Below are 14,018 nucleotides of genomic sequence, written 5' to 3' on the forward strand. Positions count from 1 at the left end.
TATGTATATGCCAAGCATGTGCACAGATGTTTCATTGAATGAAATACCAGTTGGGACTGTTAGACATAAGTTTGATTTACTTTATTTAGGTATACTGTATTCACTTGTTGGAGCACTGCAACTAACTTGCAAATATTTCAGTATACAGTTTGACTTTTACAACTAATAAAGATAATTGTATAGTTCAGAAATCTGTCTCAGCCCTCCGTTAGTGTTTAAGTGAAGTATAAATAAGTAAGAAAAAATGGATTTTCACAGCTAGCCTCACCATGATGTAGAGCTTTCTTGTGGAGAGCTTTCTTGTGGAAAACTAGATAATAGCATTAGAATATCCTGTGTTCTCACAGCACTACTATTTGCTATCAGCCTTGAAAGAATGTATGTTTCAGCCAGTGCTTTTGAAACCCTAGAAGTGAAAACTTCATTCCTTGAATCTAATAAACAATGTTTTTCCTGGTATGTTTACTAAAAATATTGTTTTCCATTGTTGGAATTAACCTCTTGCACAAATATTTGGCCATGGATAAATAGAAACATCACTGTGGGGTAAGGTAGGTTCAGAGCTTACAGCATATAATTTGCAGCAGCAGACTGTATGCACAGTCTCCACTGAGAGCAGTAAGCAACATCCAATGTCAGTAGGCCTGTATACATATTTTGCTATACTGATTAAAACAAAGTAATCTTTTTTTTTTTTTTTTTTTTTGACAAGATCAGAGTAATCTGGATGCTAGCATACGGGAAGTGGTTTTCACTTTTTACTCATTTTCAGTCGTTTACCTCCCTGTGGAGTGGGAGGTGAGGAATTGCTCTCAGTTGTGGTGAGTTTCTAGGACAAAGAACAGGAATCATTTCGGATCCCTCTCCTGCCCTAACTGTTAGGACCCTGTTAATACAGCATAATTGCTACTTGATCTTACTGCCTTTGCTTGATGTTGCCTCACACGTGGTGGCTCTTTTATGCTTCAGCACTTGGGAAAGAGGTATCTTTCCAGGCAGACTTGGGGAATATATTTTTAGCCCCTTTACCTTTTTTTAGGGTAGAGAGATGAATGTAGTCCCTGGGTATTGCAAACTGTGCGTTTGTTCCCTATATTTCTTTAAAATCCAAGAAGAAGGGGTGAGCCTTTCTTTAAGAAAAACAGGTTCTCTATTGTGTTGTCTCCCCCCTATTGAAGCAGAGAATCTTCAAAGAGCATGGTGTCTCCACTCCCTGGCACTACATGGTTTCATAGAGCTGTCAGCTGAAGTCAGTTTGAACTAACAAGAGAATATGTTTTAATTTAGTACAGTGTGACATGTCGGCCTGCAGTTTTGATATGGTTTGGTACTCTCTACTGTTATAATTGATGATTTTGGGGTGTTGCTGTATTGCCTACCACTGATAACCTGGAAAAAGGAATGTAGCACAAGGTAAGATGGGAAACATCTCTGAGTAAGAAGTGTCTAAAACTTTGTTTCTGTCATTTCTGAGGCAATCCAAAGTGAATTTTCTTTATTTGCGTGGTGTCCTATGGGTATCTGCCCTTAGCTGTTGCTGGTAGTAGGGTTTCCTGTTTTGGATCTTGAGTAAGAAGTGCCAAGATGCTGCTTGGGGCATTCTGAACGGGGAAGGTACAGATGAAATATCTATCTACAGATGAATATCTATCTAGAGGTGTGTGTGGCTTTCAGCGGTGTTATATGGAAATTGCTTGCATGCTTAACTTCCACAAATGGTGAGAGGGTGAAGTTTCCTGAGGTCTGTGTGGATGTAGTAGCTTGTGGAAAGGGAGAGACTTGCTTCAGCTGCTTCCCTTTCTTTTGTTTCTGTGCTCATCTGACCTGTTGATGAGCCAGTTCTCCTAACAATAGGCAGTAACAACAAAACCAAATGTAGCACAAGTACAGACCTTCCAGCTGATCTTATGAACTCACTGTGTAGTCAGACAAACCCAGAGATAAAAGGAGTGGGTGGGTGAGTATGAACTGTATGACTGATTAAAGGGGTGTTGAGAAGCATGCATTTTAGTGTCAGCAGGCTCTCAAGTTAGTCCTAAGATCTGTGTTGCCCCAAAACTGAAATCCATTAGAAAAATAAAGTTGAAACAGAGTGGAGATATTAGTTAAATTATGCATTCCTACACAATTTGCACTGACTCATGGTGAATTAACAACTTTTCTTCATAGGGATCTTTGTCTTCTCTCTTAAAAGAGCAAATATAAAATCTGACATTAGCAGAATTTAATGTATTTTAATATCCACCCTTGGCAAATGAGTGCAACAGCTTGGATTCTTCAGCAATGTTCATGGCTTGCATTCTAGCTATCCCCAGTGCATATATATGAAAACTGTCTTTAAAGTATTTGTAATTTTATTACGTGAATATAAATGTTGACTTTCAAATAGAACTCTCTTGGAGGCTCAGCTCTTGGAAGCTGTTGTATGTTATAGGAATTCTGCCTATAGTAAGCACTTCAATGTTTGTGGGTTTTTGTCAATGAAGAGTGAAAATGGATTTCACAAGCCGATCTCAGTGTCTGACTGAGGTCTCTATTCTGCTGTGTTGCCATTTAATTAAAATTCTAATTCCTTTCAGAAGTTAACCGGTTTAACTTGTAACCAAAACCCAAACCACTTCTCCAAAATTGTTTGCCTCTATGATGCCTGTTATAAAAGATTCATTGCATTTTAACAAATGGATATAAGTTCAAAGAACTTCTTTGGTTTCAAATATTTTTACATTTTTTTTATTTTTGCTCAGGTCTTATCTGCCAACATTAGCATAAACTGGTACTCAAAGCAATAAGTATGCATGTTCAAGCAGTGTGTATACATCAACAGTAGGTATTACGTGCCTTCTGATATCTCCCCAAGTAAAAGGTACTGGGAAAACACCTAGTGAGTATAGTACTTTACTGTTCTGGAGCAGTGATTGTTGGCATATAATTTGTGAGTAAACAGTGTTGCATTTAGTTGCACCCATATTGTGATAGTAGAAGGCATAGCTGTAAAGGCACTAGTAAACCCAAAGTTTAGCTTAGGGCTACCAGTGGTGAAGAGACAACACTGGGAAAACATGTATGTATTTCTTCTCTGAATGCAGCAGTGTTCAGTTTGAGCCGTGTTTGCATAGTAATTTATTTAGCTGACAAGCATGAACTTTGATTAAATTTACTTGTACAGCATCCAGACTTCGGCGTCAAAGGTGGCAAATTGTGTTTTGTTTTCTGCATTAGCTGCCAGCTGTAGTTACAGATTTCTTTCTTCACACCATAACCACTTCATTTTATAACCTCTCTTCAACCTGTTTTGAATATCTCTGCTGTTCTCATGACATGGTTTCCTGGTCAATTTAGTTTTTGCTGTGCGGCCTTCAAGCTTTGTTTTGGGTCTTCTGAGTGTTGAGAGCAAGTGTTTATATGAGTGGCAAAGGGGGATTATTTTTATGCTCTCAGGGCCTTTTGTTTCTCTGTATTTAATCCGGAAAAACTGTTACTGCTTATGTCTCCTTTTGATTGCTTGCCTTGATTTGCAATATCTGACTTTGGATACTGGTGGCAAACTAAAATTAGCTTGCTTACTGCTGTAGCCCCAGGGAGGTTTCCAGTTAACTAATAGTTTTCCAGAAAGACTCCAATGCATTCGAAGTGACTTGGAGAGGAAGTTCTGAACTGGCTGAGCAGGAAGGGTGTAGCATGTCCTCTAGTTTAATAGTCTTTCGGCTGGAGATTTTAGCCCAACTATCAGTGCCTCAAGGCTAGAATAAATGATACCGAGAGTTTAATAGGTTTGTTTTCTGCTATTTGGGTCCAAACTAAAGGATATCCTGTGACTGGTTTTACCTCTTGGCTCTGAGATTCTGAAACCCCTTTCCCTACAATCTTGGTAGTACTGTTTAAGTAATTTCTGTACTTTGATTGCAATAATACATGTAAGAAAATAAAAAACAGATAATGAAGGATGAGGCTTGAAAATTTGTGAAGGGTACATTAGAAACAAATAGTAAGTCGTACATGGAAAAACTTATGAATGAACTTTGGGAGATGGTGTTGTAATACTAAGGTTATGCTTATTCATTTGCATGTGCTAACAACTTAAAATGTATTGGTAATGCTTTATTTCTGTCTGTTACTTATATAAATAATGCGTTTCCTGTTGTGTTCACAATTGCATGTAACACACTGGGTGTCAAACTACTCACTTAATTACTTAGCTAGTAAACTACTGACCTTTAGAGGAAGGAGCACATTGCAAACTCATTCTCCTTAATTTAAGAGGTTTTTGTCTTAATTTTAATTTGCTTATTCACTAAAATGTGAGGAATTTAAGAGGAAGAGTGCTGTTTTTTACAGTATGCGTTCAAGATACGATCTTTGCAAAGTAATAATTACTCTTTCTTTCTTTAGGAAATACACATAAAGGAACCCATAGAAAAGGAAATAAACCCTCGCTTATTGCCAGGTAACTGTTGTATATGGTATTATTAGAATTGAATAATAAAAAATTAATAATGTAAACAGTCTTTAAATATTCCCATGTCTGTGCAGCAACACTTATGACATCAGTGTCCCAAGTAGTAAAACAGAGGTTTTGGTGTAACAACCCACAGAGGTTGAAATGTTCTAAATATCTGTACTATCTGCAATATCTGTACTATCTACTATTTTTATAAATTACAATATCTTCAGGTAAGGTGCCAGTGGAGAACTGTCTATACTTTGGTTTGCCCTGCTGCTTAAAAGATAAAGTTAGGTGTTTTTTTGTTTGTTTGGGAACTGAAGACCAAGAACTAGTGGAAACTTACTTTCTAGTTGCTTTGCTTCTGCTATGAGTTACTTAGGCCTGTTGATGCCTCATTCACTGTTAAGATTTTTTTTTTTAATTTGCAACTTTCTTTTTTAAAAATACTCTCCAAGATCAGAAGATGACACTACTAAGATAAAATACAAGTAAAAGCTTAAAATAAACTGGTATTGTTCTGTTGGGTTTTCTGCACTTTATAGGAAAGACCAAGAGTCTGGCTGATTATACCTATTAAAACCTGGTTTTACTTTCTTAAACTTGACATTCAGTTCCTGCTAATTTTGAGATTAGAACTTCATTGACCATTATTTATGCAAATTTGTGTTTGAGAACTTGAAAATAGCCCTGGAACCTGTAAAACAAGCAAACTTCTCCAGTCAAAGCAATGAAAGATGAGCTAAGATGAACTTGTAATAATCAACTCAAACATTTCAGCGTCCTTAGAGTTTAGCAATAAGGAAAATTGAAACTGTTTTAAACTTGTTTATTGACTTTAACCACTCTGCTGTGGGCTTTGGTGGGATTTTTTTTTTTAGTACACGCTTGTGTGGTTGCTCTCTGCAACTCCAGGCATTGTTGTCATGTAGGCCATGATACAGTTCTGTACTTCTGGTTACAGAACTCCTAAATGTGTGCAGCTGAACAGTGTTCAGTCCATCTTCAGTAACATTAGTAACCTGAAAGTCTTGCAATGTACTGATTACAGGAGCTGTCTCTTAGTCTTTTTGTATAACAGTGATGAAGTGTCTTCAGGCGTACAGTTACGAGAAACTGTCATGAAGTTAATGCTAAGTTTAAGATAACAGTTAAAATAAGTCAATTATAAAGGTCAGCTATGTTGCAAGTCAGTGTTTCTTTTATACAGGTGAACTGCTGCTTTGTGAGGCAAGCACGGTATACAAATATGTACAAGAAGATGGGTCAAATCGTGGCACCTACGGGAAACTCGTATGCACCAACTTCAAGATTGCTTTCCTTGACGATGATTCTGCTTCAGATGATAATGTAGGAAGACAAGTCTTCTAATTATGACCAAACAGGCTCTGAAGACATATACTGTATTTGACTAAATAATTGTATCTTTCCCTTAAATAAGGATACAGAAAAAAATGTGTATATATAAAATGTTTTAATGGCTGCAGACTAATTTTAATCAGTCTGTATTTGCATGATCTTTGTAGATCCTTCTTCAAGCTCTAATAACTATGTAAAAATGGTGCAAGCCTGTATGTGCACACTTACATTAGACATAGTTTATAACTCTTTATATCTTGTGAGTTAGTAATTTTGTGAAGCTTAAGTTAAAAGAATGAATTGTTTTGAAAATTAAATCAACAGTGTATTTAAACCTGATTTCTGGCTGCTTATCTAGTAGCAATTGCAAGAGTGCGAATGTCAAACATACTTCTAATGTTGTATAACATCTGTCTGATTTTGGGCTACATCTGCAGAACCACTTCAGGGCTGCAGAAGACTGAGTAAGCTGATATTCAGTGGAAATGATCTAGATAATTGTTTGTGTTTCTCAGTAAAGCTCTGAATTATTCCATTCAGAGTCAAGTGTTGACTGTAAAGATTTAAAAACCTGGTACCATTGAGTTTGCAACATTAAAAAAGCTAAGAAGTCCCCAAATCTTAGAAAGTAGTTGAATCGTGTTTCCTCTGTTTTAGATGCTCAAATTGAGCTGTCAAAGGGGAATGGTAATGCCACGCCTTTTTTGATATGCTAAGCATCTGAAGCAGTGTGGTCCATTTAGGTGATTAAAGTGAAGTAGGGCCTGGTATATCACTATCGAGTGCAAGGTGAACTTGACAGTGAAGAAGAATGAGAATATGATTTGACACATGTTGATTGTACTTGGATGCTTCTTGAGGTAAAATTTCAGGGAGTTTAAATGTTAAACTAAGGCTTCTGCAGCCAAATATGGATTTTTTGGACCTTCTGGAATTAATTTGGGCAAAGCTGCAGAGCCCTTTCCACAGATCACATAAGATTTATGCTAAAGTTGGTAGTGACCATGCTAATTTTTTGTTCTGTCACTAACTTAAAATCTTGGGTTTATAGCGTGCCAAGTCAATTATATTTCTTTTAACAAAAGGTCAGTATTATCCACCTGATTTCATAGTAGTGCAGACCTGAAAATAACTTGGCTGAGGTTAACTATTCACAGCTGTTTTATTGTAAAATGTAATTTGCTGATGTAGTGTACATCAGCCTTCTGGTAATAATATTTAACATAACAATGTTTAATTGAGACATCACTGATATGTCATTTTTAACTCTGAACTTGATGAAGTGATTTGGCGCTCCCTTCACATTTATCATTCAAATTTGGCAAAAGAGTAGATAAGAGAATTGAGTGGTGTGTGTCTTCATTTTACCTAGTGATAAATCTGGCTGTTGTTAGAATATTCTTGGGATACTTGTTCTTTTAAGACTTTTTATTTCCTGCCAGGTTCCCATAGCAAGGAAACATGTCATAAAAGGGCTTGAATTACATCAAGTTACTGTATTTCCTGTTTACTACAATGATTCTAGTTAGAAAAGTGACTCAATAGAAATGCATGCTTTGAAGCTATTTGAAAAGTAAAAACTCTTATCTACAGTTCAAGCATGGCTGAGACTTAAACTGGATCTGCAGTTTATGAACTATGCCTCTGTAACCTGCGTCTATATTTTAATAACCGTGCTTCAGTGTTCTGCCTTACACAGCTTATAAGAATAAGAAGTAATGCTGATATTAAAATATGTACTGAATATATCTTTTACTTGTGAGAACGTGCTACTGCTTGGTAGTATGAGATTTCTAAGAATTTTTTTCACATTTTAGGAGCTGCAACTTAAGAATAAGATTGTAGGAGAAAATGACATAACCCTGCAGTGTGTAGATCAAATCTATGGAGGTAGGTCAGCTTTCTCCTCTTCATTTAACATGCCTCACACTTTTAAGTTTCGTATAGTGCTGGTGCTTTTCATTTGTGCACGTACCTCCTTTTTAGAAAACTGATAGAGTTGGAAAATAGGACTGGGTAGTCTGGAAAAAACAGCTGCAGTTATATTTAATGATGAAATGGCAGATAAGAGATCTGTCAGGATCCAGTCTTATCCCTCAGGCTTATCAAAGCTACATTTTGATTAATTATCTTGCTGGGACAGACAAAACAATTCCTTCAAAATGCCATGATTCAAAGCAAAGAAGAGTGTACTGTGAAAAGTCTGTGGTTAAGATTGGTGCACAAGGACCTTCCAATTATCAACTATTTCTGTAAATATGGAGGTATTCACTTCATTTGAGCAATAGTACTGCAGAGCAGTACAGGTACCAAATTCCCAAACTATACATTTTGTTTGTGTAAGGGAACTTTGTTTTATGATATTTGATGCCTTCAGAGTATCAAAGGAGATGGAAAACAGGGTTTTAATCTACAAGTAAATCGGTGAATGTTTTGCAGTAGGGCTTACAGGTATGCCTGTATTGCTAAAAAAAGGTAAACAAGAATGGGGCTAGTAATTTCTAAGTAGGGGGGAAGGCTTTATTGAGAAGCCTGACTTTGGACTAGTGTTAGAGTATTCAGAGTATTTATGAATGGTGGTTTGGGTTTGTGAAGGAGTGGACTAGGGGGAGACTGGGGGAAGCTGTGTATAAGACACTTAGTTTTACATACAATGGCCTAGCTGGCAGCACTTGAAGTTGTGGAGTGATACATCCTCAAACAGAAGTGAACAAAGGCCTCTCTTGGGGATTTTATGCTGGTTAAAAAAAAATTATATTTTTTTAGGAACTTAAAATTATCTCAGTTGTTTGGGGACTTTCCTTTGGGCAAAACTACTAAATTATTTTCTTTATGCATCTCAGGACTTTGAACTTGCTATGCAGTCAGAATGTGAACAGAAATAATCGCTGAGCAGCTGACTTGCTGCAAGTTTGGTTTCTACCTTGCAGGAAGTAGTTTGAGTGGGTTTAAAAAATAATTTTAGTGTATTAGCACAAGAGCTTGCCAGTCTGTGTCATAGGATGCTTGTTTTGACTTGCTAAAACTTGGGCTTGAATTAGTTTCTTGAATTTCAAAAAGTCAAGCAGGGATAGCTTTATCAACTGATGGCAAAGTTCTTTCTGATATTTACTTAGACTTTTTAATTTTGCAGTTTATGATGAGAAAAAGAAACTTCTAACTGGACAACTGAGAAAATACCCAGAGAAGCTAATTATCTACTGTAAAGACCTTAGAGTATTTCATTTCTGCCTGAGATACACGAAAGAAGAGGAAGTGAAAAGGGTAAGTATAGTAACTTAGTTTGTTTTTCTGTTTTAACCTTAGTATTGGGTGTTCAGCTGTGGGGATGAGGGAAGGATGACATTCACCCTGAGAGATCCCTTAAACTTGAAGTGTTTTCTGATCTTTCCCAATTGAGAGAGAAGGTAAAAGAGTTTGATTTCTAGCTAACTTTACTCATTAAACATCGTTATGTGTAAGAGTTAAAAAGATCAGATGCACTGATGTTTTGAAGAAAACTGGAGATTGAGAGTACTACATTAAATGAGCTTCAGCTCAGGCAAATTTGTAAAGCTTCTTTATTTGTGATATTACGTTCTAGAAATCAGCCTTTTTCATACAAAAGCAGTTACTTTCATAGAATTGTAGAATAGTTAGAGTTGGAAGAGACCTTAAAGATTATCTAGTTCCAACTCCCCTGCTATGGGCAGGGACACTTCCCACTAGACCAGGTTGCTCAAAGCCCCATCCATCCTGGCCTTGAACACCTCCAGGGATGGCTTATCTGCAGCTTCTCTGGGCAATCTGTTCCAGTGTCTCACCACCCTCAGTGTAAAGAACTTCTTCCTAATATCTAATCTGAATCTAAACTGAAAGAGGGTAGAACTGTTAACCCCTTGTCCTGTCACTACATGCCCTGATGAAGTGTCCCTTCTCATCTTTCTTGTAGGCCCCCTTTAAGTACTGGAAGGCTGCTATAAGTTCTCCCCAGAGCCTTATCTTTTCCAGGGTGTGCAACCCCAGCAGTCTCAACCTGTCCTCATAGCAGAGGTGCTCCAACCTTCTGGTCATCTTTGGCCCTCATCTAGACCTGCTCCAACAGGTTCATGTCTTTCCTGTGCTGAGTACTGCAGAGCTGGATGCAGTACTCCAGGTGGGGTCTCACCAGAGCATAGTAGAGAGGAAGAATCACCTCCCTTGACCTGCTGGCCACGCTGCTTTTGATGCAGCCCAGGATGCGGTTGGTTTTCTGGGCTGTGAGTGCACATTGCTGGCTCACATTGAGTTTCTCATCTACCAACACCCCCAAGACCTTCTCCCCAGGGCTGCTCTCAACCCATTCTCCACCCAGCCTGTATTTTTGCTTGGGGTTGCCCCAACCCACATGCAGGACCTTGCACTTAGCCTTGTGAACTTCATGAGGTGTGGACGGGCCCACCTATGCAGCCCGTCCAGGTCTTGCTGGATAGCATTCCTTCCCTCCAGCATGTCAACTGCCACACAGCTTGGTGTCATCACTCAGCAAACTTGCTGAGGGTGCACTCAATCCCACTGTCCATGTTGCCAACAAAGATATTAAACAGCACCGGTCCCAGTACTGAGCCCTGAGGAACACCACTTGTCTCCACTTGGACATGAAGCTGTTGACGGCAACTCTTTGAGTGCAGCCATCCAGCCAGTTCCTTATCCACCGAGTGGCCCATGTGTCAAATATATGTCCCTCCAATGTAAAGACAAGGATATCGTGTGGGACAGTGTCAAATGCTCTGCACAAGTCCAGGTAGATGGTATCAGCTGCTCTTCCCTTATTCACCAACGCTGTAAGTCCATTGTAGGAGGCCGCCAAATTTGTCAGACACAATTTGCCCTTAGTGAAGTCATGTTGGCTGTCACCAATCACCTCCTTATTTTCCATGTGTCTTAGCAGAGTTTCCAAGATGATCTGCTCCATGATCTTGCTAGGCACACAGGTGAGACTGACTGGCCTGTAGTTCCCCGAGTCTTCCTTTTTGTTCCCCTTTTTAAAAATGGGGGTTATGTTTCCCCTTTCCCAGTCAGTAGGAACTTCACTGGACTGCCACGACTCTTTAAATATGATGGATAGTGGCTTAGCAACTTCATCTGCCAGTTCTTGCAGGACCTGCAGATTAATCTCATCAGGTCCCATGGACTTGTGCACCTTCAGGTTTCTTAGATGGTCTCGAACCTGGTCTTCTCCTATGGTGGGCAGTTTTTCATTCTCCTGGTCCCTGCCTTTGCCTTCTGCAACTTGGGTGATGTGGCTAAAGCACTTGCCAGTGAAGACCAAGGCGAAAAAGTCTGAGCATCTCAGCCTTTTCCATGTCCCAGCTGACCAGGTGTCCTGTTTTCTTCCAAAGAGGGCCCACATTTTCCCCAGTCTTCCTCTTGTCACCGACATAGCTATTGAAGCTTTTCTTGTTGCCCTTGCTGTCCCTTGCCAGATTTAACTCTACCTGGGTTTTAGCTCTCCTAACCTGATCCCTGTCTGCTTGGACAATTTCTCTGTATTCTTCCCAGGCTATGTGTCCTTGCTTCCACCCTCTGTAGGCTTCCTTTTTCTGTTTGAGTTTCTTTAGGAGTTCCTTGTTCATCCATGCAGGCCGCCTGGCGTTTTTGCCTGACTTCCTCCTTGTTGTCTATCCCTGCCCTCCCTTTAATCCTGACCCATAAGCTCTCAGTTGGTTCCTCATCCATCCCCAGGTGGAGCTCCATGCACTCCAGCTGGTCATTGACATAGAGGGTGACGCCCCCTCTTTGTCTCCCCTGCCTGTCCTTACTGAAGAGGCTGTATCCTTCCATTCCAACACTCATGTCACAGGAGCCATCCCATCACATCTCCATGATGCCAATAAGATCATAGCTCTGCAGGCATGTGTGCATTTCAAACTCCTTTTGTTTATTCCCTGGGGCTATGTGCATTTGCATAGAGGCATTTAAGTTGCCCCCCCAATAGCGTTCTGATAACCTGAGCTCTTTTGTGTCATGATTTAACCCCAGCTGGCAGCTAGAACCACTCAGCTGCTTGCTCACTCCCCCCAGTTGTGATGGGGGAGAGAATCGGAAGAGTAAAAGTGAGGAAAAACTCGTGGGTTGAGATAAAGATAGTTTAGTATGTAGAGCAAAAGCAGTGCACACAAGCAAAGCAAAACAAGAAATTAATTCACTGCTTCCCATCAGCGGGCAGGTGTTCAGCCATCCCCAGGAAAGCAGGGCTTCATCACCCATAACAGTTGCTTGGGAAGACAAAAGCCATCACTCTGAATGTGTCCCCCTTCCTTCTTTCCCCAGCTTTATATATTGAGCGTGATGTCATATGGCATGGAATATTCTTTTGGTCAGTTTGGGTCAGCTGTCCTAGCTGTGTACCCTCCCAGCTTCTTGTGCACTCCCAGCCTGCTCACTGGTGGGGTGGTGTGAGGAGCAGAAAAGGCCACAACTGTCTAGCAACAACCAAAACCACCAGTGCGCTGTCAAAAGTTTCTCATCCTAAATCCAAAACATAGCACTATACCAGCTGTTAGTAAGAGAGTTAATTCTATCCCAGCTGAAGCCACGACATTTTCACAGGTTAATCTGAACTCAGAACTAGGAGTCTACTACATTTATTTTAATAATAAGAGTCATTCTTGAAGTTGAACATGTATAGTACTTCTCATTAAGTCAAGTAGGTGTAGGATCTTGCAGACAATGGAGAAAGCTTTATAAAAGTCAGTTTTCAGTTGTTGGGGATAGAACCTGTTGAACAGTTTTGTTTAAAAGATGGGAGGGAGTGGTGAAAAATCATCTTTTTTTTACACTGAAGGTCTTCGTCTGTGTTTGGGTGTTAACTTTTTGGTCCTTTCCTAGATCGTCAGTGGTATAGTTCATCATAGCCAGACTCCTAAGCTGCTTAAACGCTTGTTTCTGTTCTCTTATGCATCAGCTGCCCCAAACAATACAGGTAAATGTTTTTCTATTTTTAGTTTGTATTTGTTGCGTACTGTTAGTTCCTTAAGCAGTCTGGGACACTTAGTGGCTGAGTTTGTGCTCAGCTTATAACCCTGCCCTGTTGGCAGATAGCCTGAGAAAATTCATTATTCTGTTGTTACATGTTGTTAGACTGGTTGCTAAAAATCCCTTAATTGTCTACTATTGGTTTCTGTGTCCTTCAATGTAGTTGCACAGAAATTTTCCAAGCAAAAGTACCATCACTGGATTGAAAACTTACTCTGATCACAGTATGTGGAAATGTTTTTCATGTGCTTCTGACCAGAGTGCTCTCATCTAGAAAATATTTTGCGTATTTTGTCAATGCGTTTTTTCTGTACTATTGCAGTGAACCAAACTTCCTGCTCTTAATTATTAAATTATTACATTTTCAGTGGCATCTGACAGAAAGCATTTCCCTTTTTGCTCTTATTTGCAAGCGATCTGCTTCTCCTAGGCAACTGCAAAAAAAAAAAAAGCATAGGTTTGCATAGAAAGATTCCAGTAGACATCTGACTTCCTCTTATAGCTAACTTACTACATAATCTTCCCACTTGATCAAACTTGGCTGAATAATGCAGTAAGCTGCAAAATTCAAGATAAAATGTTGTCAGTGCACTTTCTGCCATTTCACAGTTTAGACTTCAGCTGCGGTAATAGCACTGTTTTGAATTAGGAACCTGATTCTTGGTGCACCAGGAATGCCCATTTGTTTCACAGAGGAAAGTTTTGATGTACCCAAGGTATTAATTGGACACTTATCAAAATACGTCAAGGAATTACAGAATCATTGAGGTTAGAAGAAAGGTCTGGTGATCATCCAGTCATGTTCCTGTCCATCTTTCCCCCTTCAGAGTAGGGTTAACTACAAAAGCTTACCAGAGTCATGTTCAATTGGGTTTTAAATATCTCCAAGGATTGAGACTCCACAACCTCTCTGGACATGCTGTTTCATTATTTGGCTGTCCTCATAGTGAAAAAGTTTATTATGTTTAAATGGGATTTGCTGTAGTTCAGCTTGTGCGCGCTGCGTTTTGTCATGTCACTGGATACTACTGAGTCTATATCCATCATCTTTACTCACCTCCCCTGCTGCTGCCACCAGTCAGGTGTTTATACACACTGGAAAGATTTCTTGCCCCTCTGAACCCCTGCCAAGCCTTCTCCTTCTCTAGGTTGAACTATCCCACCTCTCAGTCTCTCCTCATATCAGGTGCTTCAAGCCCTTTTATGATGTTAATGGGCCTTC

General features: G+C 39.5%; 1 protein-coding gene across 1 annotated transcript in view; it reads left to right on the forward strand.

Annotated features, from left to right (window-relative positions):
* The window catches only part of MTMR12 (myotubularin related protein 12), a 35,845-nt gene that overhangs the window by 4,138 nt on the left and 17,689 nt on the right, over positions 1-14,018 (forward strand). The window contains exons 2-6 of the mRNA XM_082497488.1: positions 4,390-4,444; positions 5,652-5,791; positions 7,618-7,690; positions 8,934-9,064; positions 12,650-12,743. Of these exons, the coding sequence (XP_082353614.1) occupies positions 4,390-4,444; positions 5,652-5,791; positions 7,618-7,690; positions 8,934-9,064; positions 12,650-12,743 (493 nt within the window). The remainder of the gene's footprint in view (positions 1-4,389; positions 4,445-5,651; positions 5,792-7,617; positions 7,691-8,933; positions 9,065-12,649; positions 12,744-14,018) is intronic.

This window comes from Vanellus vanellus (genome assembly GCF_965231255.1).
Source record: "Vanellus vanellus genome assembly, chromosome: Z".
Taxonomy (NCBI): Eukaryota; Metazoa; Chordata; class Aves; order Charadriiformes; family Charadriidae; genus Vanellus; species Vanellus vanellus.